At 43.5% G+C, this 16,716-nt stretch overlaps 1 protein-coding gene across 1 annotated transcript in view; it reads left to right on the top strand.

The window, feature by feature from the left end:
- The window catches only part of LOC120936240 (24-hydroxycholesterol 7-alpha-hydroxylase), a 122,034-nt gene that overhangs the window by 34,415 nt on the left and 70,903 nt on the right, over positions 1-16,716 (top strand). The window contains exons 6-8 of the mRNA XM_040348442.1: positions 338-433; positions 5,032-5,122; positions 14,718-14,851. Coding sequence (XP_040204376.1) covers positions 338-433; positions 5,032-5,122; positions 14,718-14,851 — 321 coding nt within the window. The remainder of the gene's footprint in view (positions 1-337; positions 434-5,031; positions 5,123-14,717; positions 14,852-16,716) is intronic.

The raw sequence follows: 16,716 nt of genomic DNA, 5'->3' as shown, positions 1-16,716 counted from the left end.
TTTGTGTATCTGCCCTAGGAGTACCTGTTTGTCTGCACCAGTCCTGATCATTTGCTTGTCTGTGCTACTTTCTCTACTGTAAGCCATTGCTCAGACCACAGTTCTTTGGACCGTCAAGTGCTATTGCCCCTGTCCTGCTATCACCAGTGGGTCCACCAAGCTGCTTGACACCTAATTTTCATAGAAAATGGTGATGGTGGGGCAGATGGTCCTGCTTCAGATGTTGAATAAAATTACAGCTGTCAATAAAATGGGTACAGAGGGAGTCAAAGATGCATGGACATTTTAAATTACCTTGGTGATTATTACATTTGTATGATTTTTCGATCTTTTACAGACCTTGCTGCATCATCTGCTGGACACTCTCAAGGGAAATTCCACACATAACTTCAGTCTATTACTGCTCTGGGCATCGCAGTCCAACGCCAACCCTGTAAGTGCAGCTAGATACATTGTCTCAGCTAAAGTACCATTGTAGAGAAGGAGAATGTGTTTTATCTTTGTAGCTTTGGGTGGTGGTGGCCTTTTTTACATTTACTTCTAAAAAGAGAAGTCTTTAAGAGGACCTGATCTGTGGAAGTTGACAGAAAGCAAAAGACTAGTGAACTGCATTGCCTGTGGTCCCCCTGCAGCTGATCTTTCCTCATTATGGACATACCATGTCTTGTTCTGTGTCTCCGTGTGGAGATAGCTATCTGCAGGGCTTTGGAGGGCTCTGCATCCTCATGTAAGGCCTCATACACATGATAGGTTAACCAGAGGACAACAGTCTGATGGACCGTTTTTCATTGGTCAAAACAGATCGTGTGTGGGCCCCATAGGTTATTTAACCATCGGTTAAAAAAAAGCCTAACCGATGGGAAAAAAACGATCGTTAGTAGGCACAACCATCGGTTAAAAATCAAACGCATGCTCAGAATCAAGTTGATGCATGCTTGGAAGCATTGAACTTCGTTTTTTTTAGCATGTCGTTGTGTTTTACGTCACCGCGTTCTGACACGATCGTTTTTTTAACCGATGGTGTGTAGGCGAGACGGACCATCAGTCAGCTTCATCGGTTAACCAATGAAAACGGTCCATCGGTCCGTTCTCATCGGATGGACTGATCGTGTGTACGCGGCATTAGAGCTACCACCCGATGACTGGTAATCTAAGCTTAGGAATTAGCAGGGAAAAAGGTGTAGAAATCAAAGATCCAAAGAATGAATGAAAAGAAGCAGGGAGATCCTTGCACTGCAGATCTCAGATACAGCTTCCTCTCCAGGAAGGAGAATAATGAGCAACACAGTAGTGACTCCCTAAATCTCACTCTGCTGAGACTAGTATTCATAGGCAACTCTGCATTAGATGATCTCACACTGCAAATATACAGCTGTGGGAATCAAGATCCGTGCCTAGCCTTGGGAAGTGCACTTAGAAGAATTCAAAACAAAATGTACATTTTTCTAGGCACAGCTGAGACGCAGCTATCATTTCTAGATTTACTAGAGAGGAAGGGGTTTTTACTGCTGTCATGTGCTCCAGTAGATCCATTCTCTCACTTCCCATCCTCCTGACAATGTTTAGTGGACAGAAAATGAGGGGAACTCTGCAACACCACAGATAGAAATTTAATTAAAAAAACACTTTCTTAGTAGAGTAGAGATACCTTGAATCTCTGTCACCTTGTTTGCAGTCTGTGTCCCTGTGGCAAATTTTGTCTTACTTCCTGTCTGGTAAAACTGTTGTCAGCAGGACAGGAAGAGAGGATCTAACCGCATTCCTGACATGTTTCGCCCCGATGCGCTTATTATTATACAGGATTTATATATCGCCAACAGTATGGCAGTGTTTTACAACATGAGGGCAGACATTGCAGTTATAATACAATTCAATACAGGAGGAATCGGAGAGCCCTGCTGATGGACCGTTTTCATCAGACTAACCGATCTTGTGTGTGGGCCCCATCGGTTAAAAAACTAGGAACTTGTTTTAAAATTATCTGATGGTTAACTAACCGATAGAAAAAAACTATCGTCTGTGGGTACGTCCATCGGTTAAAAATCCACGCATGCTCAGAATCAAGTCGACGCATGCTCGGAAGCACTGAGCTTCATTTTTCTCAGCACGTCGTTGTGTTTTACGTCACCGCGTTCTGAAACAATCGGGTTTTTAACCAATGGTGTGTAGGCACGACTGATGAAAGTCAGCTTCATCGTATATCTGATGAAAAAATGCATCAGACCGTTTTCATCGGATGAACCGATCGTGTGTACAGGGCATTAGAGCTTTCAATCTAGAAGGAAGCTTATTCATAGAGGCTATGTTGCTTACTGGGTAATTTTTTTGTTAGAAATTACTGTAAACCCCCTAAAAAGTATATATTTTCTAAAAGCAGAGACCCCGTAGAATAAAGCTGCAGTAGTTGCAGTTTTTTTGTATTGCATAATTATTCACACAGCATATTTTCAGGAAATACACTAAAATTGTAGTTTAAACACAATATTATATCCCGGGTCATTAGTTGCAGGATATATCAGGGAACAGAAGTTTACCGAGTTCCTCCTGTTATCACTGTACCGGCAGTTACCCGTGGTTCAGGGTTTCCTGGAGAAGAGGGAGAGCCTAGGAACAACTGTGGGTGCTGCTACCATGAAAGAGGAGGTGCACTTTGAGAGCACCATATCCAGATCACTTCTGTGTATTGTAAAGCCCTTCGCTGGCTTTTAAAGCCAGTACCAGGCTTGATTCAACCACTTGGCAGTGGCTGTCTTTAATATTAATTGAATCCTGAGCAGATATTTTCTTTGCCTCAAAAATTCACATATCAACTATTTGCGGGCAGTGCCCTTTTGCCGCGTGTTAAGGACAGCCCCGTGTCTATCATGCCGTTAGTAAACAGACCTTGGTAGACAAGTGGGTAAGCTCTTGCTACTGGCCAGTTGTGGCTGAATAAAGTTTTTTCTCTTACATTCATTGATGGACACCGCTCTCTTCTTTTCTTGACCATAGGGTTTATAGCTCAACCATCAGGAGTGGAATGCCGTTCTGCTCCTGTAGATGGCACTGTAAACCCTATGGTCAAGAATAAAAGAGAGCTGTGTCCCTCAATGAACATAGAGAAAAGGATTTTACAGCAAGTAACAGAAAATCCTGTTATTTGGTGACAACATCCATTTATTAAGATATACAGGGTTTTATTAATAAAAGAGTGTGATAAGATCATTTCAATCCTTTTTTTTGTTTCCAAAAGAAATGTAGTCAGAGCTTCCTTTTATTCACTATTATTCCACAAGAGGATTCTGACTAGATGCTAAAGGACATTACAGACCTAGACAATACAAAACTATACAGACCTAGACAGTACTATACTATACAAACCTAGACAATGCTATACTATACAGACCTAGACAATACAAAACTATACAGACCTAGACAGTACTATACTTTACAAACCTAGACAATGCTATACTATACAGACCTAGACAATACAAAACTATACAGACCTAGACAGTACTATACTATACAAACCTAGACAATGCTATACTATACAGACCTAGACAATACTAATACTATACAGACCTAGACAGTACACGATACTATACAGACCTAGACAATACTATACTATACTATACAAACCTAGACAATGCTATACTATACAGACCTAGACAGTACTATATTATACAGACCTAGACAGTACTATACTATACAGACCTAGACAATACTATACTATACAGACCTAGACAATACTATACAGACCTAGACATTACTATATTATACAGACCTAGACAATACCATATTTTACAGACCTAGACAATACCATATTATACAGGCCTAGACAATACTATATTATACAGACCTAGACAATACTATATTATACAGACCTAGACAATACTATATTATACAGACCTAGACAATACCATATTATACAGATCTAGACAATACCATACTATACAGACCTAGACAATACTATACTATACAGACCTAGACAATACTATACAGACATAGACAATACTATACTATACAGACCTAGACAATACTATACTATACAGACCTAGACAATACTATACTATACAGACCTAGACAATACTATACTATACAGACCTAGACAATACTATACTATACAGACCTAGACAATACTATACTATACATACATAGACAATACTATACTATACTATACAGACCTAGACAATACTATACTATACAGACCTAGACAATACTATACTATACAGACCTAGACAATACTATACTATACAGACCTAGACAATACTATACTATACAGACATAGACAATACTATACTATACTATACAGACCAATACTATACTATACAGACCTAGACAATACTATACTATACAGATCTAGACAATACCATATTATACAGACCTAGACAATATCATACTATACAGACCTAGACAATACTCTATTATACAGATCTAGACAATACTATACGATACGGACCTAGACAATACTATATTATACAGACCTAGACAGTACTATACTATACAGACCTAGAAGATACTATACAAACCTAGACAATACTATACTATACAGACCTAGACAATACTATATTATACAGACCTAGACAATACTATATTATACAGATACAAAGATTCAGAGCCATGCAGGTCCCCTTTGTCACATGCCTGACGAAGGGTTCCTGCCTGCGAAACATTGCTTGTGTACCTTTGTGATGGGATCTCTCTACAAGGTTTTGGACACCATTTGAAGATCAATGGTGTTTTGGCAAATATGCATATTTATCTATACTAACCACAGAGCATAATTGTTGAAGACCCTTTTATAAGTGAATCCAGTTGTCCGACAAATGTCTTATTTTTTATTATGTCAGACAGTCTCTATTGACCGAAACAAGCAGATTCTCCCTTCTTCCAGTGCACTACAGAACAAGGACAAGACGATTCTGATTAGCTGCTATGGACAATAAGGGATGCCTGTTTTCTCAGATACATTAGTATATCCAGTAGAATTTGTTGGAAGACTGTTCTGAACACCAGCAGGTCAATAATGTCTTCACCATCTATCTATTTTAGATTACATTTTGGACACTTGCTTTCATCATTTCGGAGCCAGCGGTTTACAAGAAGGTCATAAGTGAAATTACTTCTGTATTTGGTGAAGGAGGTAACTATGTTTTAAATGTCTAAAGATGCATGAAGTCACCAGGGACAAAGGTATTAAAGTATATCTAAACCCAAAACCAGAGACTGCAATTTAAGTTGCAGCTTACCAGTCCTTAGTTGTGGGGGGCTGCAAGGGTTTCCTTTATTTAGGCTTTTTTTTTATACTTTATTTTCCCTTGGTGATCCTGCCAGTAACACACTTCCTGTCCTAGGATGACAAAGCTCTCCACACCCAATTTACGGAGGAAAAGTGTCATTACCCTAGGTTGGTCCTCTGATTTAGTTAATTGCATTGGTTTTCTTTGTTCAGGCTTTCACATCTAAAGTCTGATTATCTGCAATATATTAGTTCTTGGGTTTAGATACACTTTGAAAGTGCCACGAGACGGGAGATGGCCAACGTCAGATCCATCATCTGTAAGATAGTTCTGTAAATATCACAATAAATTGTCATTCTAGCCTTGAAATGTGTTAAGTATTTTCCTCTCATATTTTAGTAATAATACTCCCTCTGGGGCTAGCAGTCACATTCTATTCTTATACCCTTGTCCTTGTTGTATAACTGATATTGAAATAATTATAGTGTTAAAGGTTTTTTTTTATTTTTATAACAAACATGTTATACTTATTTATACCTATTCTTTGCAATGGAGCGGTGCGCTAGCAGGACCGCTCCAAAAGATCTGCTAGCCGCATCTTTGGAGCGGTGAAGGAGTGGTGTGTTTACTTTCACCGCTCCTTCCCGCTGAAAGCAATGGGAAACCGCAGCTACAGTAGGTGACCGCGATATTGTGTCAATTTCGCTCCCTTTCTCGGCGCAGGAGCCAGCGCCGAGCCGGCTCGCCGCGATGGGTAAAAGCCGTCATAGAAGCGACAGGAATCCGGCTTGGATTCCCGCCAATTCTAGCCACGGCATTTGGTATGAATCATGAGGGGGAACTCCACGCCAAATTTTAAATAAAAAAACGGCATGGGTTTCCCCCCAGGGGCATACCAGGCCCTTAGGTCTGGTATGGATTGTAAGGAGAACCCCCTACGCCAAAAAAACTGCATGGGGGTCCCCCCATAATCCATACCAGACCCGTATCCAAGCACGCCGCCCGGCCGGTCAGGAAAGGAGTGGGGACGAGCGAGCGCCCCCCCCCTACTGAGCCGTACCAGGCCGCATGCCCTCAACATGGGGGGGTTGGGTGCTCTGGGGCAGGGGGGCGCCCTGCGGCCCCCCCACCCCAAAGCACCCTGTCCCCATGTTGATAAGGACAGGGCCTCTTCCCGACAACCCTGGCCTGACCATGTGCTTTTCCTAATCCAGCGAGTGCGAGATGTCGGCACCATGTCGCCGAGAATCAGTGCGATGCCGTCGTGCTGTAAACACATTCTCGGTGACAGGTACTGTATACATTCCGGCGGTATTGACCCTTTTTCGGTCGCTAGTGGGGGGTAAAACTGAACCCGCTAGCGGACGAATACTGCCACAATTCCGACCGTAAAGCACCACTAAAAATGGCGGCGCTTTACCGCCACCGCAGCTCCTGCCCCAGTGTGAAAGGGGCCTTAAGGAAACCGCACGTTTTATTAGTATTTTCAGAAGGAATTCTTTGATGCCATTTCTCTCAGTGCTACTTTTCTTGGTTAGCACTTTTGCCTAGCAGCACGAGGGTCATCAAGTCCATTCCCAACCACGGTACTACCTGCATGGAGTTTGAATGTTCTCTCTGTGCCTGCATGGGTTTCCTCTGGTACTCCAGTTTTCATCACACACCCCAAAGACATGCTGGTAGGTTAATTGGTTCCTGTCTAAATTGGCCCTGGTATGTATATATGAATATGAGTTAGGGACCTTAGATTGTAAGCTCCTTGAGGGCAGGGACTGATGTGAATGTATAATATATGTGTAAAGTGCTGCATAAAGACATAGTGCTATATACGTTTAAAGAGGTTGTAAAGGTAAAACAAAAATCCCTAAATAGCTTCCTTTACCTTAGTGCAGTCCTCCTTCACTTACCTCATCCTTCCATTTTGCTTTTAAATGTCCTTATTTCTTCTGAGAAATCCTCACTTCCTGTTCTTCTGTCTGTAACTCCACACAGTAATGGGACACTTTCTCCCTAGTGTGGAGAAAGCCTCTTGAGGGGGGAGGGGGTGAGCAGGAGTGTCAGGACGCCCACTAACACACAGCTCTTTTCTCTATCTGAAAAGTAAAGAGTGTCCTGACCCTGTTTGCTAAATATGTTGGGCCTGGGGAATGCCTGCAAACTGCAGTTCTTTGCACTTTGGGGTATGTGGACACCTCCCAACTTTTTGAGATGGGAATGAGGGACACCTATCAGAAAAAGTATGCAGGCATAGGACACACCCCTTGTCACGCCCCTTTAACTGCTTGCCGACCAGCGCACGACTATATACGTCGACCGCATGACACGGACAGGCAGAAGGACGTATATATACGTCCCCTTAAAGAAGCCGGCATTGTGGGCGCATGCGCCCCTGCCGGGAGCTCCGTGACTCCGACCGCGGGCATACACCGAGTCCGCGGGCATAGCCACGATCGTCTCACGGTGAGGAAGAACGGGGAGATGCTGATGTATTTAAATTGTTTTTATTCTTTACTCATAGGAAAAATCTTTACAAACTTTTTTTTTTTTAAATCAACCTCTCATATATAGTTCATAGATTCTTCACACATAAAGACATATACTTTAACATACAGTATACATGCAACATAATACATACAATAAGTATTTGTGTGGGTACAAGGCTAGATCCATCCTTATAATCCTAGATTTATTATGGGGCTTATATTATATCTTAGCACCTTTTCTTTCTTTTTCTCCTTTTTGTTCTTCCCTTTTTTCTCCTCCTTTCCTATTCTACCTCTCCTGCTATTAACGGGCCTCTTGGTAGTAGAATAGTCATATCTACCAAGCTTCTAACCCGACATATGCGCATTGGTTTACACTCCCATACCCATTTAACATAGCAAGAGGGGAGGGGAAGAGGGGGGAGGGAGGGAGAAGGAAAAAAAAAAAGGGGAGGGGGGAGAAAACCGGGGGCGGGTAGGATTATCAGGGTGTTTTCATATAGTCTGCATCAGGTCGTCATCACCCCCCCCCCCCGCATTCCACCCATCACCTTGTGTATACACCTATGTGAAAAAAAAAAAAGGAGATGCTGATGTAAACGAGCATCTCCCCGCTCTGCCTAGTGACAATGACAGTGATCACCGCTTCCTGTAATCGGAAGCGGTGATCACTGTCTTGTCAAACACAGCCCATCCCCCCTAGAGTAAGAATCACTCCCTAGGGAACACTTAACCCCTACAGCGCAACCTAGTGGTTAACCCCTTCACTGCCAGTGTCATTTTCACAGTAATCAGTGTATTTGTATAGCACTGATCGATGTAAAAATGACAATGGTCCCAAAAATGTGTAAAAAGTGTCCGATGTGTCCGCCATAATGTCGCAGTCACGATAAAAATCGCTGATCGCCACCATTACTAGTGGGAAAAAAAATTATTGATAAAAATGCCGTAAAACTATACCCTATTTTGTAGACGATATAACTTTTGTGCAAACCGATAAATAAACGCTTATTGCGATTTTTTTTTTTTTAGCCAAAAATATGTAGAAGAATACGTATCGGCCTAAACTGAGGGAAAAAAATGTTTTTATATATTTTTTGGGGATATTTATTATAGCAAAAAGTAAAAAATATATATATTTTTTTTCAAAATCGTTCTATTTTTGTTTATAGCGCAAAAAATAAAAACCACAGAGGTGATCAAATACCACCAAAAGAAAGCTCTATTTGTAGGAAAAGAAGGACGTCAATTTTGTTTGTGAGCCACATTGCATGACCGCGCAATTGTCAGTTAAAGCGACGCAGTGCCTGATCACAAAAAGTCATTGACCAGCAAAATGGTCCGGGGCTTAAGTAGTTAAAGGAGAATTGTACAAAAAACAAGATTGGTTAAACCCACAAGTGCTTTTTTTTACCACTACCACTTCCTTTATATTGGCTTTTAGGATTTACAAATGCAACAATTTAGAAATCAGATGAAAGGTTTAGCACTGGAAAACACTTTTTGATAGATAAAAAGTGCATTTTATATACATCTATATAGATCAGACCAAAATGAGGGACAAATGAGAGAAAAGGGACATTGCTCGAAATCAGGGACAGTTGGGAACTACGTATGTGATGTAGGCTCCCTTTGCTATTTAACCATTCGGTGTCTGATTTTGGATGATCGTCAAATGTAATTTTAATAGTGACCACTAGATGGCAGTGGTTGACTGCAGCTGACCTTCCAGTCTCCCTGTGTTTGGATGGAAGGTTAATTTGTCCTTATGGAATGTTAATCATGGCTTTCAGATTCCCCTTTATCACCGAGGATTTGCGCCTATTTGTAGGAGAGGACAATTGTGCTATTTCGAATGAGAAGAATACCTGACCTGCCAAAATAAGGCTTGATGCTGTTAGGAAAATATTTGTCCATGTGTTCCATGGAATTTAGAAGGTCTTTTCATCATACTGTAGAACGCCAGTTATTTATTTAACCCTTTTAAATTATGTCAATTCTTGGACACATTAATAAAAGATAGAATATTGCCCAAAAAAAAAATGTAACCCTATCATAAGAACGGTGGTCTTCGCTATGCAAAGTCCTCGCTGTGTCTTAGTTATGGCTTCCGAAGCTTGTTAGTGGCTTCTGCGGAGATCAGCTTTCATTCATTTGTGAAGTCTATCTAAATCTGCTGGCGCATCTAACACAACCCTCTCCCCGGATTGATCATGTCACAGCCCCGATCCAAAAATCGAACGACAAATCAGTTTTTTTTTTGTTTTTTTTTTGCATATTGAACATAAATAGCTGGATTCACGTAGACCTGCCTAACGTTAGGCAGGCGTAGCGTATCTCATATACGCTACGCCGCCGTAAGTTAGAGAGGCAAGTGCTGTATTCACAAAGCACTTGCATCCTAAGTTACGGTGGCGTAGCATAAATGTGCCGGCGTAAGCGTGCCTAATTCAAATTGTGAAGAGGTGGGCGTGTTTTATGCTAATGAATCGTGACCCGACGTGATTGACGTTTTGAACAAACGGCGCATGCGCCGCCCGTGGACGTATCCCAGTGTGCATGCTCCAAATTACGCCGCAAAGACTCATTGGTTTCGACGTGAACGTAAATTACGCCCAGCCCCATTCACGGACGACTTACGCAAACAACTTTTTGGTGGAATATCTTAACGCCTGAAAACGCCTTAGGTAAACGGCGTATCTTTACTGCGACGGGCAAGCGTACGTTCGTGAATAGGCGTATCTCGCTGATTTACGCATTCTAGGCGTAAATCAGCGTACACGCCCCTAGCGGCCGGCGTAAATAGACAGCTAAGATACGACGGCGCAGGCAGTCGTATCTTAGCTAGATTTAAGTGTATCTCAATTTGAGAATACATTTAAATATACGACAGCCCAGATTCTGAGTTACGACGGCGTATCTACTGATACGCCGGCGTAACTCTACGTGAATCTGGCTAAAAGAGTTTACTAAAGTTATGAAAATTCTTGTATGACAGAATAAAAAATTGGAACTGATATCATGTGTTGTAGCGTATTTGTATTGTATTTTAGAACGACAACTCTTCTGATTAAACAAAAATTGTCTCTCTCTACTAACGATCCGATTATCGTACGATTGATTCAAAAGCTGTTTTCGTCCGATTCTCAGATCATGTATTCATGCCTTAAAGTGATCCGATCGTTTTTTTTTTTTCTTTAAATAACAAACATATCATACTTACCTCCACTGTGCAGTTTGTTTTGCACAGAGTGGCCCTGAACATCCTCTTCTGGGGTCCCACAGCAGCTTCCTCAGCCCCTTCCCGCATCAGATAACCCCCTCTGGGAAGCGCTCTCCAAAGGGGGTTACCTTACGTCCACAGCCACCGAATGCAGGACACGGCGTCGGCCCCCCCCCCGGCTCCCGCGTCATTGGATTTGATTGGTTGACAGGAGCCAATGGCTGTGCTGCAATCAATCTATCCAATAAAGAGCCGAGAACCCGTGGAGCGAGCGATGGCGGGATAGCGCCCACGGAAATTTGGGGCTCAGGTAAGTAGAATGGGGGCTCGGGCACTGCAAGGTGTTTTTTCAGCTTTATGCATAAAAATAAGAAGAAAATATTTTAGGATTGGTGAATTGCAATACATTACACTTATTTAGGTAGATTCAGAAAGAGTTAGGCCGGCTTATCAGTAGATAAGCCGACCTAACTCTGAATCTACGCCGACGTATGTTTAAGCGTATGCTCAAACAGAGATACGCTTAAACATATCTAAGATAGGACGGCTTGCGCCGTCCTATCTTAGATTGCAATTTTTCGGATGGCCGCTAGATGGCGCTTCCATTGTGGCCGGTGTAGATTATGTAAATTAGTTTGTACGCCGATTCACGAACGTACGCCCGGCCGCCGCAGTCGAATTACGTTGTTTCCGTAAGGCCTTAGGCGGCCTAAAGTTATTCCACCTATTAGGTGGAATAACAATGTTAAAGTATGGCCGCCGTTCCCGCCGCGGGGTTCGAATTTTTTACATCGTTTGCGTAAGTCGTCGCACTGGGAAATGTAGGCGCCCGGCGCATGCGCAGTTACAAAAAACGTAAAAAACGTGAGGTCAAGCCTCATTACCATACAACACGCCCCCCTCCAACCCATTTGAATTAGGCGCCCTTACGCCCGCCGCGTTTACACTACGCCTCCCTAAGTAAGGAGGTAAGTGCCTTGAGAATCATGTACTTGCATCTCTTACTTAAGACGGCGTAGTGTAAACACGCTAGGCTATGCCGTCTTAAAATTGCACGGCCGTACCTGAATCTACCTAATTGTTTTTGGGTTTAGTACAGCTTTACCAGCAGCAGCTTACTTGTTTATGTGAACCCTAACAGTGAACTGCTCTGATTTGCTCCTTTTTGGTCTGTTTAACCACTTCAGCCCCGGACCATTTTGCTGGTCAATGACCGGGCCACGTTTTGCGATTCGGCACTGCGTAGATTTAACTGGCAATTGCGCGGTCGTGCGATGTGGCTCCCAATCATTTTTACTTTTTGCTATAATAACTATCCCCCAAAAATATATTAAAAAAAAAATTTTTCCTCAGTTTAGGCCGATACGTATTCTTCTACATATTTTTCTAAAAAAAATCGCAATAAGCGTTTATTGATTGGTTTGCGCAAAAGTTATAGTGTCAACAAAATAGGGGATAGTTTTATGGCATTTTTATTGATATTTTTTTTTACTAGTAATGGCGGCGATCAGCGATTTTTATCGGTACTGCAACCTTATGGCGGACACTTCGGAGACTTTTGACACATTTTTGGGACCATTTTTATAGCGATCAGTGCTATAAAAATGCATTGATTATTGTAAAAATGTCACTGGCAGGGAAGGGGTTAACACTAGGGGCGAGGAAGGGGTTAAGTATGTTCTCTGGGTGTGTTCTAACTGAAGGGGGGGTGGGACTGACTTGGGGAAATGACAGATCGCTGTTCATACCGATCGCTCTTCCGCATCGCTCTTCCTCTGCTGCGGACGGCGCTGAACTCCAGGACAGGTAAGTGTCCTAATATTAAAAGTCAGCAGCTGCAGTATTTGTAGCTGCTGGCTTTTATTTCCCGCGACGAAATTTGAAAATTTTACGTAGTTTGCGTAACTCGTCCATGAATGAGGCTGGATGTAATTTACGTCCACGTCAAAACCAATACGTCCTTGCGGCGTATTAGGAGCAATGCACACTGGGAGATTTCCACGGACGGCGCATGCGCCGTTCGTGAAAAACATCAATCACGTCGGGTCACAGTACATTTACATAAAACACGCCCCCTGTTCCAAATTTGAATTAGGCGGGCTTACGCCGGCCAATTTACGCTACGCCGCCGCAACTTACGGAGCAAGTGCTTTGAGAATACGGCACTTGCCCGTCTAAGTTGCGGAGGCGTAACGTAAATCGGATACGTTACGCCGCCGCAAAGATACGCCGCTGGATGAGAATCTGGCCTCCTGTATTTATTACTGTGATGCAGTCAGGCTGCGTATGCAGTAATACATATGCTTCTTTTTTTTTTTCTTTGTTTTTACATACTATCTTGTGCTGACAGCATGCTAGAGAGCCAGACTGCTGCTCTCACACAGAGGGCCAGATCTCCATTGGCCCAATTGCACTCCAATCAACAGGGCTGCTTAGGAAGTATGAGCGCTATAGGTTAATTCACTTTGTATGCACGATTACCCTTTGATTTGCTTTACACACAAAAGTCAAAAAATTCCAAGAGATTTTGGACAATATCATGCTCCCAACTTTGTGGGAACAGTTTGGGGACGGCCCCTTCCTGTTCCAACGTGACTGCGCACCAGTGCACAAAGCAAGGTCATTTATGTTGCAAAGTACAATTGATAGGTGCAGCCGAGTCAATTTAGATCAGACGTTGTGTAGTAACAGGAGCTGGCTTCTTTATTGGAACATAACCACGCAGTGAAAAATGTCACTGCACATGGTAAGAAGAACACTGTGGGCTAGATTCAGATAGGTTAGCGGATCTTTGATCTGATTTACGTTACGCCGCCGCAATTTTTTGAAGCAAGTGCTTTATTCAGAAAGCACTTGCCTCTAAAGTTGCTGCGGCGTATCGTAAATCCCCCGGCGGAATTCAAATGCCGCGGCTAGGGGGCGTGTACTATTTAAATCAGGCGCGTCCCCGCGCCGATCGAACAGCGCATGCGCCGTCCGCAAATTTTCCCAGCGAGCATTGCTCCAAATGACGTCGCAAGGACGTCATTGGTTTCGACGTTAACGTAAATTACGTCCGGCCGTATTTGCGAACGACTTACGCAAACGACGTAAAAAAATCAAATTTCGGCGCGGGAGCGACGGCCATACTTAACATAGGATACGCCGCACTTACCCCTGCTATAGCAGGGGTAACTTTCCGCCGGAAAAAGCCAAACGCAAACGACGTAAAAAAAAAGCGCTGGGCGGTCGTTCGTTTCTGAATCTGCGTAAATGCTAATTTGCATATTCGACGCGTAAAAGATATGGAAGCGCCACCTAGCGGCCAGCCTGGAATTGCAGCCTAAGATCCGACGGTGTAAGTCACTTACACCTGTCGGATCTTAGGCATATTTATGTGTAACCTGGTTCTATGAATCAGGCGCATAGATACGACGGCCGGACTCAGAGATACAACGGCGTATCAGGAGATACGACGGCGTATCAGGAGATACGACGGCGTATCTTCTTTCTGAATCCGGCCCACAGACAGGAAAAACAAAACCAACAAGTACATCACTGTGGACAGGAAATATAACACATCATAGAAAATACATAGCATAGCATATCACTGAGCATTAGCGACATCTTGTGTCCTTTTTCTAAACTGCATTCAATACAATAGGCTAAGCTGATGGTTTGTTGTATCTCCAACAATTTATTTATTTCCTGCTCCTGATGATTTATTAAAAACTTTATACATAAAAGTTTATTGCATTTCTTGTTTCATTGAGCAAATGTCCGTCTTTAATTTTTGTGTCTCTCTTTGGGCAGGTCAGCATCCTTTGAGTATTACCGAGGCTGATCTGAAGAAAGTCCCCTTTGTGAAGTCCTGTGTGCTCGAGGCCATACGGCTGAGGCCTCCAGGAGCGATTGCTAGGAAAGTGGTACAACCATTGAAAGTCTATGTAGGTATTTATTTGTAACCTTCTGTAAAGCGTAATAACTAGGGTTGTCCCGATACCACTTTTTTAGGACTGAGTACAAGTACCGATACCGAATACCGATACTTTTTTTTAAATGTGTCCCCAAATGCAGCCATGTCCCCCCACAAATGCAGTCATGTCCCCCCCATATATGCAGCCATGTCCCCCCATATATGCAGCCATGTCCCCCCCATATATGCAGCCATGTCCCCCCCATATCCATCCATGACCCCCCCATATGCAGCCATGTCCCCCCCATATGCAGCCATGTCCCCCCCATATGCAGCCATGTCCCCCCCATATGCAGCCATGTCCCCCCCATATATGCAGCCATGTCCCCCTATATATGCAGCCATGTCCCCCCCATATATGCAGCCATGTCCCCCCCATATCCATCCATGACCCCCCCATATGCAGCCATGTCCCTCCCAAATGCAGCCATGTCCCCCCCAAATGCAGCCATGTCCCCCCCATATGCAGCCATGTCCCCCCCATATGCAGCCATGTCCCCCCTATATGCAGCCATGTCCCCCCCATATGCAGCCATGTCCCCCCCATATGCAGCCATGTCCTCCCCATATGCAGCCATGTCCCCCCCCATATGCAGCCATGTCCCCCCCCATATCCAGCCATGTCCCCCCCATATGCAGCCATGTCCCCCCCTATATCCAGCCATGTCCCCCCCATATATGCAGCCATGTCCCCCTTACCGTACATGCTGCTGCGCCGTGCCGCCGCTTGGTTAATACGGGCGGGGAACATTACAGCTTTCATTTTAATAGCTGTAGTCTTTCGCGCCGCGCTGCGTATAGACACTCCCCCTTGCTCGGGATTGGACAGTTCACCCGAGCAAGGGGGAGTGTCTATACGCGGCGCGGCGGGAAACACTACAGCTATTCAAATGAAAGCTGTAATGTTCCCCGCCCGTATTAACCAAGCGGGGATGCGGCGTAGCGGCGGGATGTGTCGATGGCGGCAGCAGCGGGGGGGGGGCGAGTATTCTATTTCGGTATCTGGGGTATTTGCGGGAGTACGAGTACTCCCGCAAATACTCGGAATCAGTCCCGATACCGATACCGATACTAGTATCGTATCGGGACAACCCTAGTAATAACCAACCAAGAAATGCTTGTTTTATTTATATCTTCCTACTCTGGTAGAAGGTGGAATTGCAATGTGTATAGATATAGAAAAATACATTATAAGTAATCACACAATCTCTGTTTGCAGCTGCATAAGGGGCTTAGAGACCTGGGGGTGGAGAGCTCATACCCCCTGCTGATTGGAGACCTTTAGCTCCGACACAGCAGGGGACATGTCACACCTCTGCAGAGAGACCACTGCTTCCACACAGAGATCAGTGTGCTAGCAGAGGGCAGGGTTTTCTAAAGAGAGCAATCAAATAAGACCATACACCTCTTTTGTTTGGATGCACCAGGAATGTATTTCGCTGATTTAAAGGAACCGCTTATTTGGCCTTTAGGTAACATGCTACTTGATCTTTCTATGTTTTTAGGTGTCTTTATTTTCTGCCCTTTGTGTTATCATCTGTGCATTGCATCCAGTAAAAAGGAGTCTATTTCCTTTGCTGCTGTATACTCTCTATTCATGTATGCTATTGTGCTTTCACTTAAAGCAGAGGTTCCACGGCAAATCGTTTTTATTTTTTGGTTGCATTGAATTAATTTTTAGATCACCAATTAGTACTCACGTGTTTGGTGACTTCGAACCTCCCCTGTCTGTTTTTGGGCAAAAGATGAACTTTTAAAATCAGCTATATGAAGTTTCCATTTTGCTTGTGGGCATTGTGAAGCCCACAAGCACTGACTTCCTGGAAGCGGTGGACG

Source organism: Rana temporaria, chromosome 4 (assembly GCF_905171775.1).
Source record: "Rana temporaria chromosome 4, aRanTem1.1, whole genome shotgun sequence".
NCBI classification, from domain to species: domain Eukaryota; kingdom Metazoa; phylum Chordata; class Amphibia; order Anura; family Ranidae; genus Rana; species Rana temporaria.
This window is presented reverse-complemented; position numbering and strand designations above follow the sequence as displayed.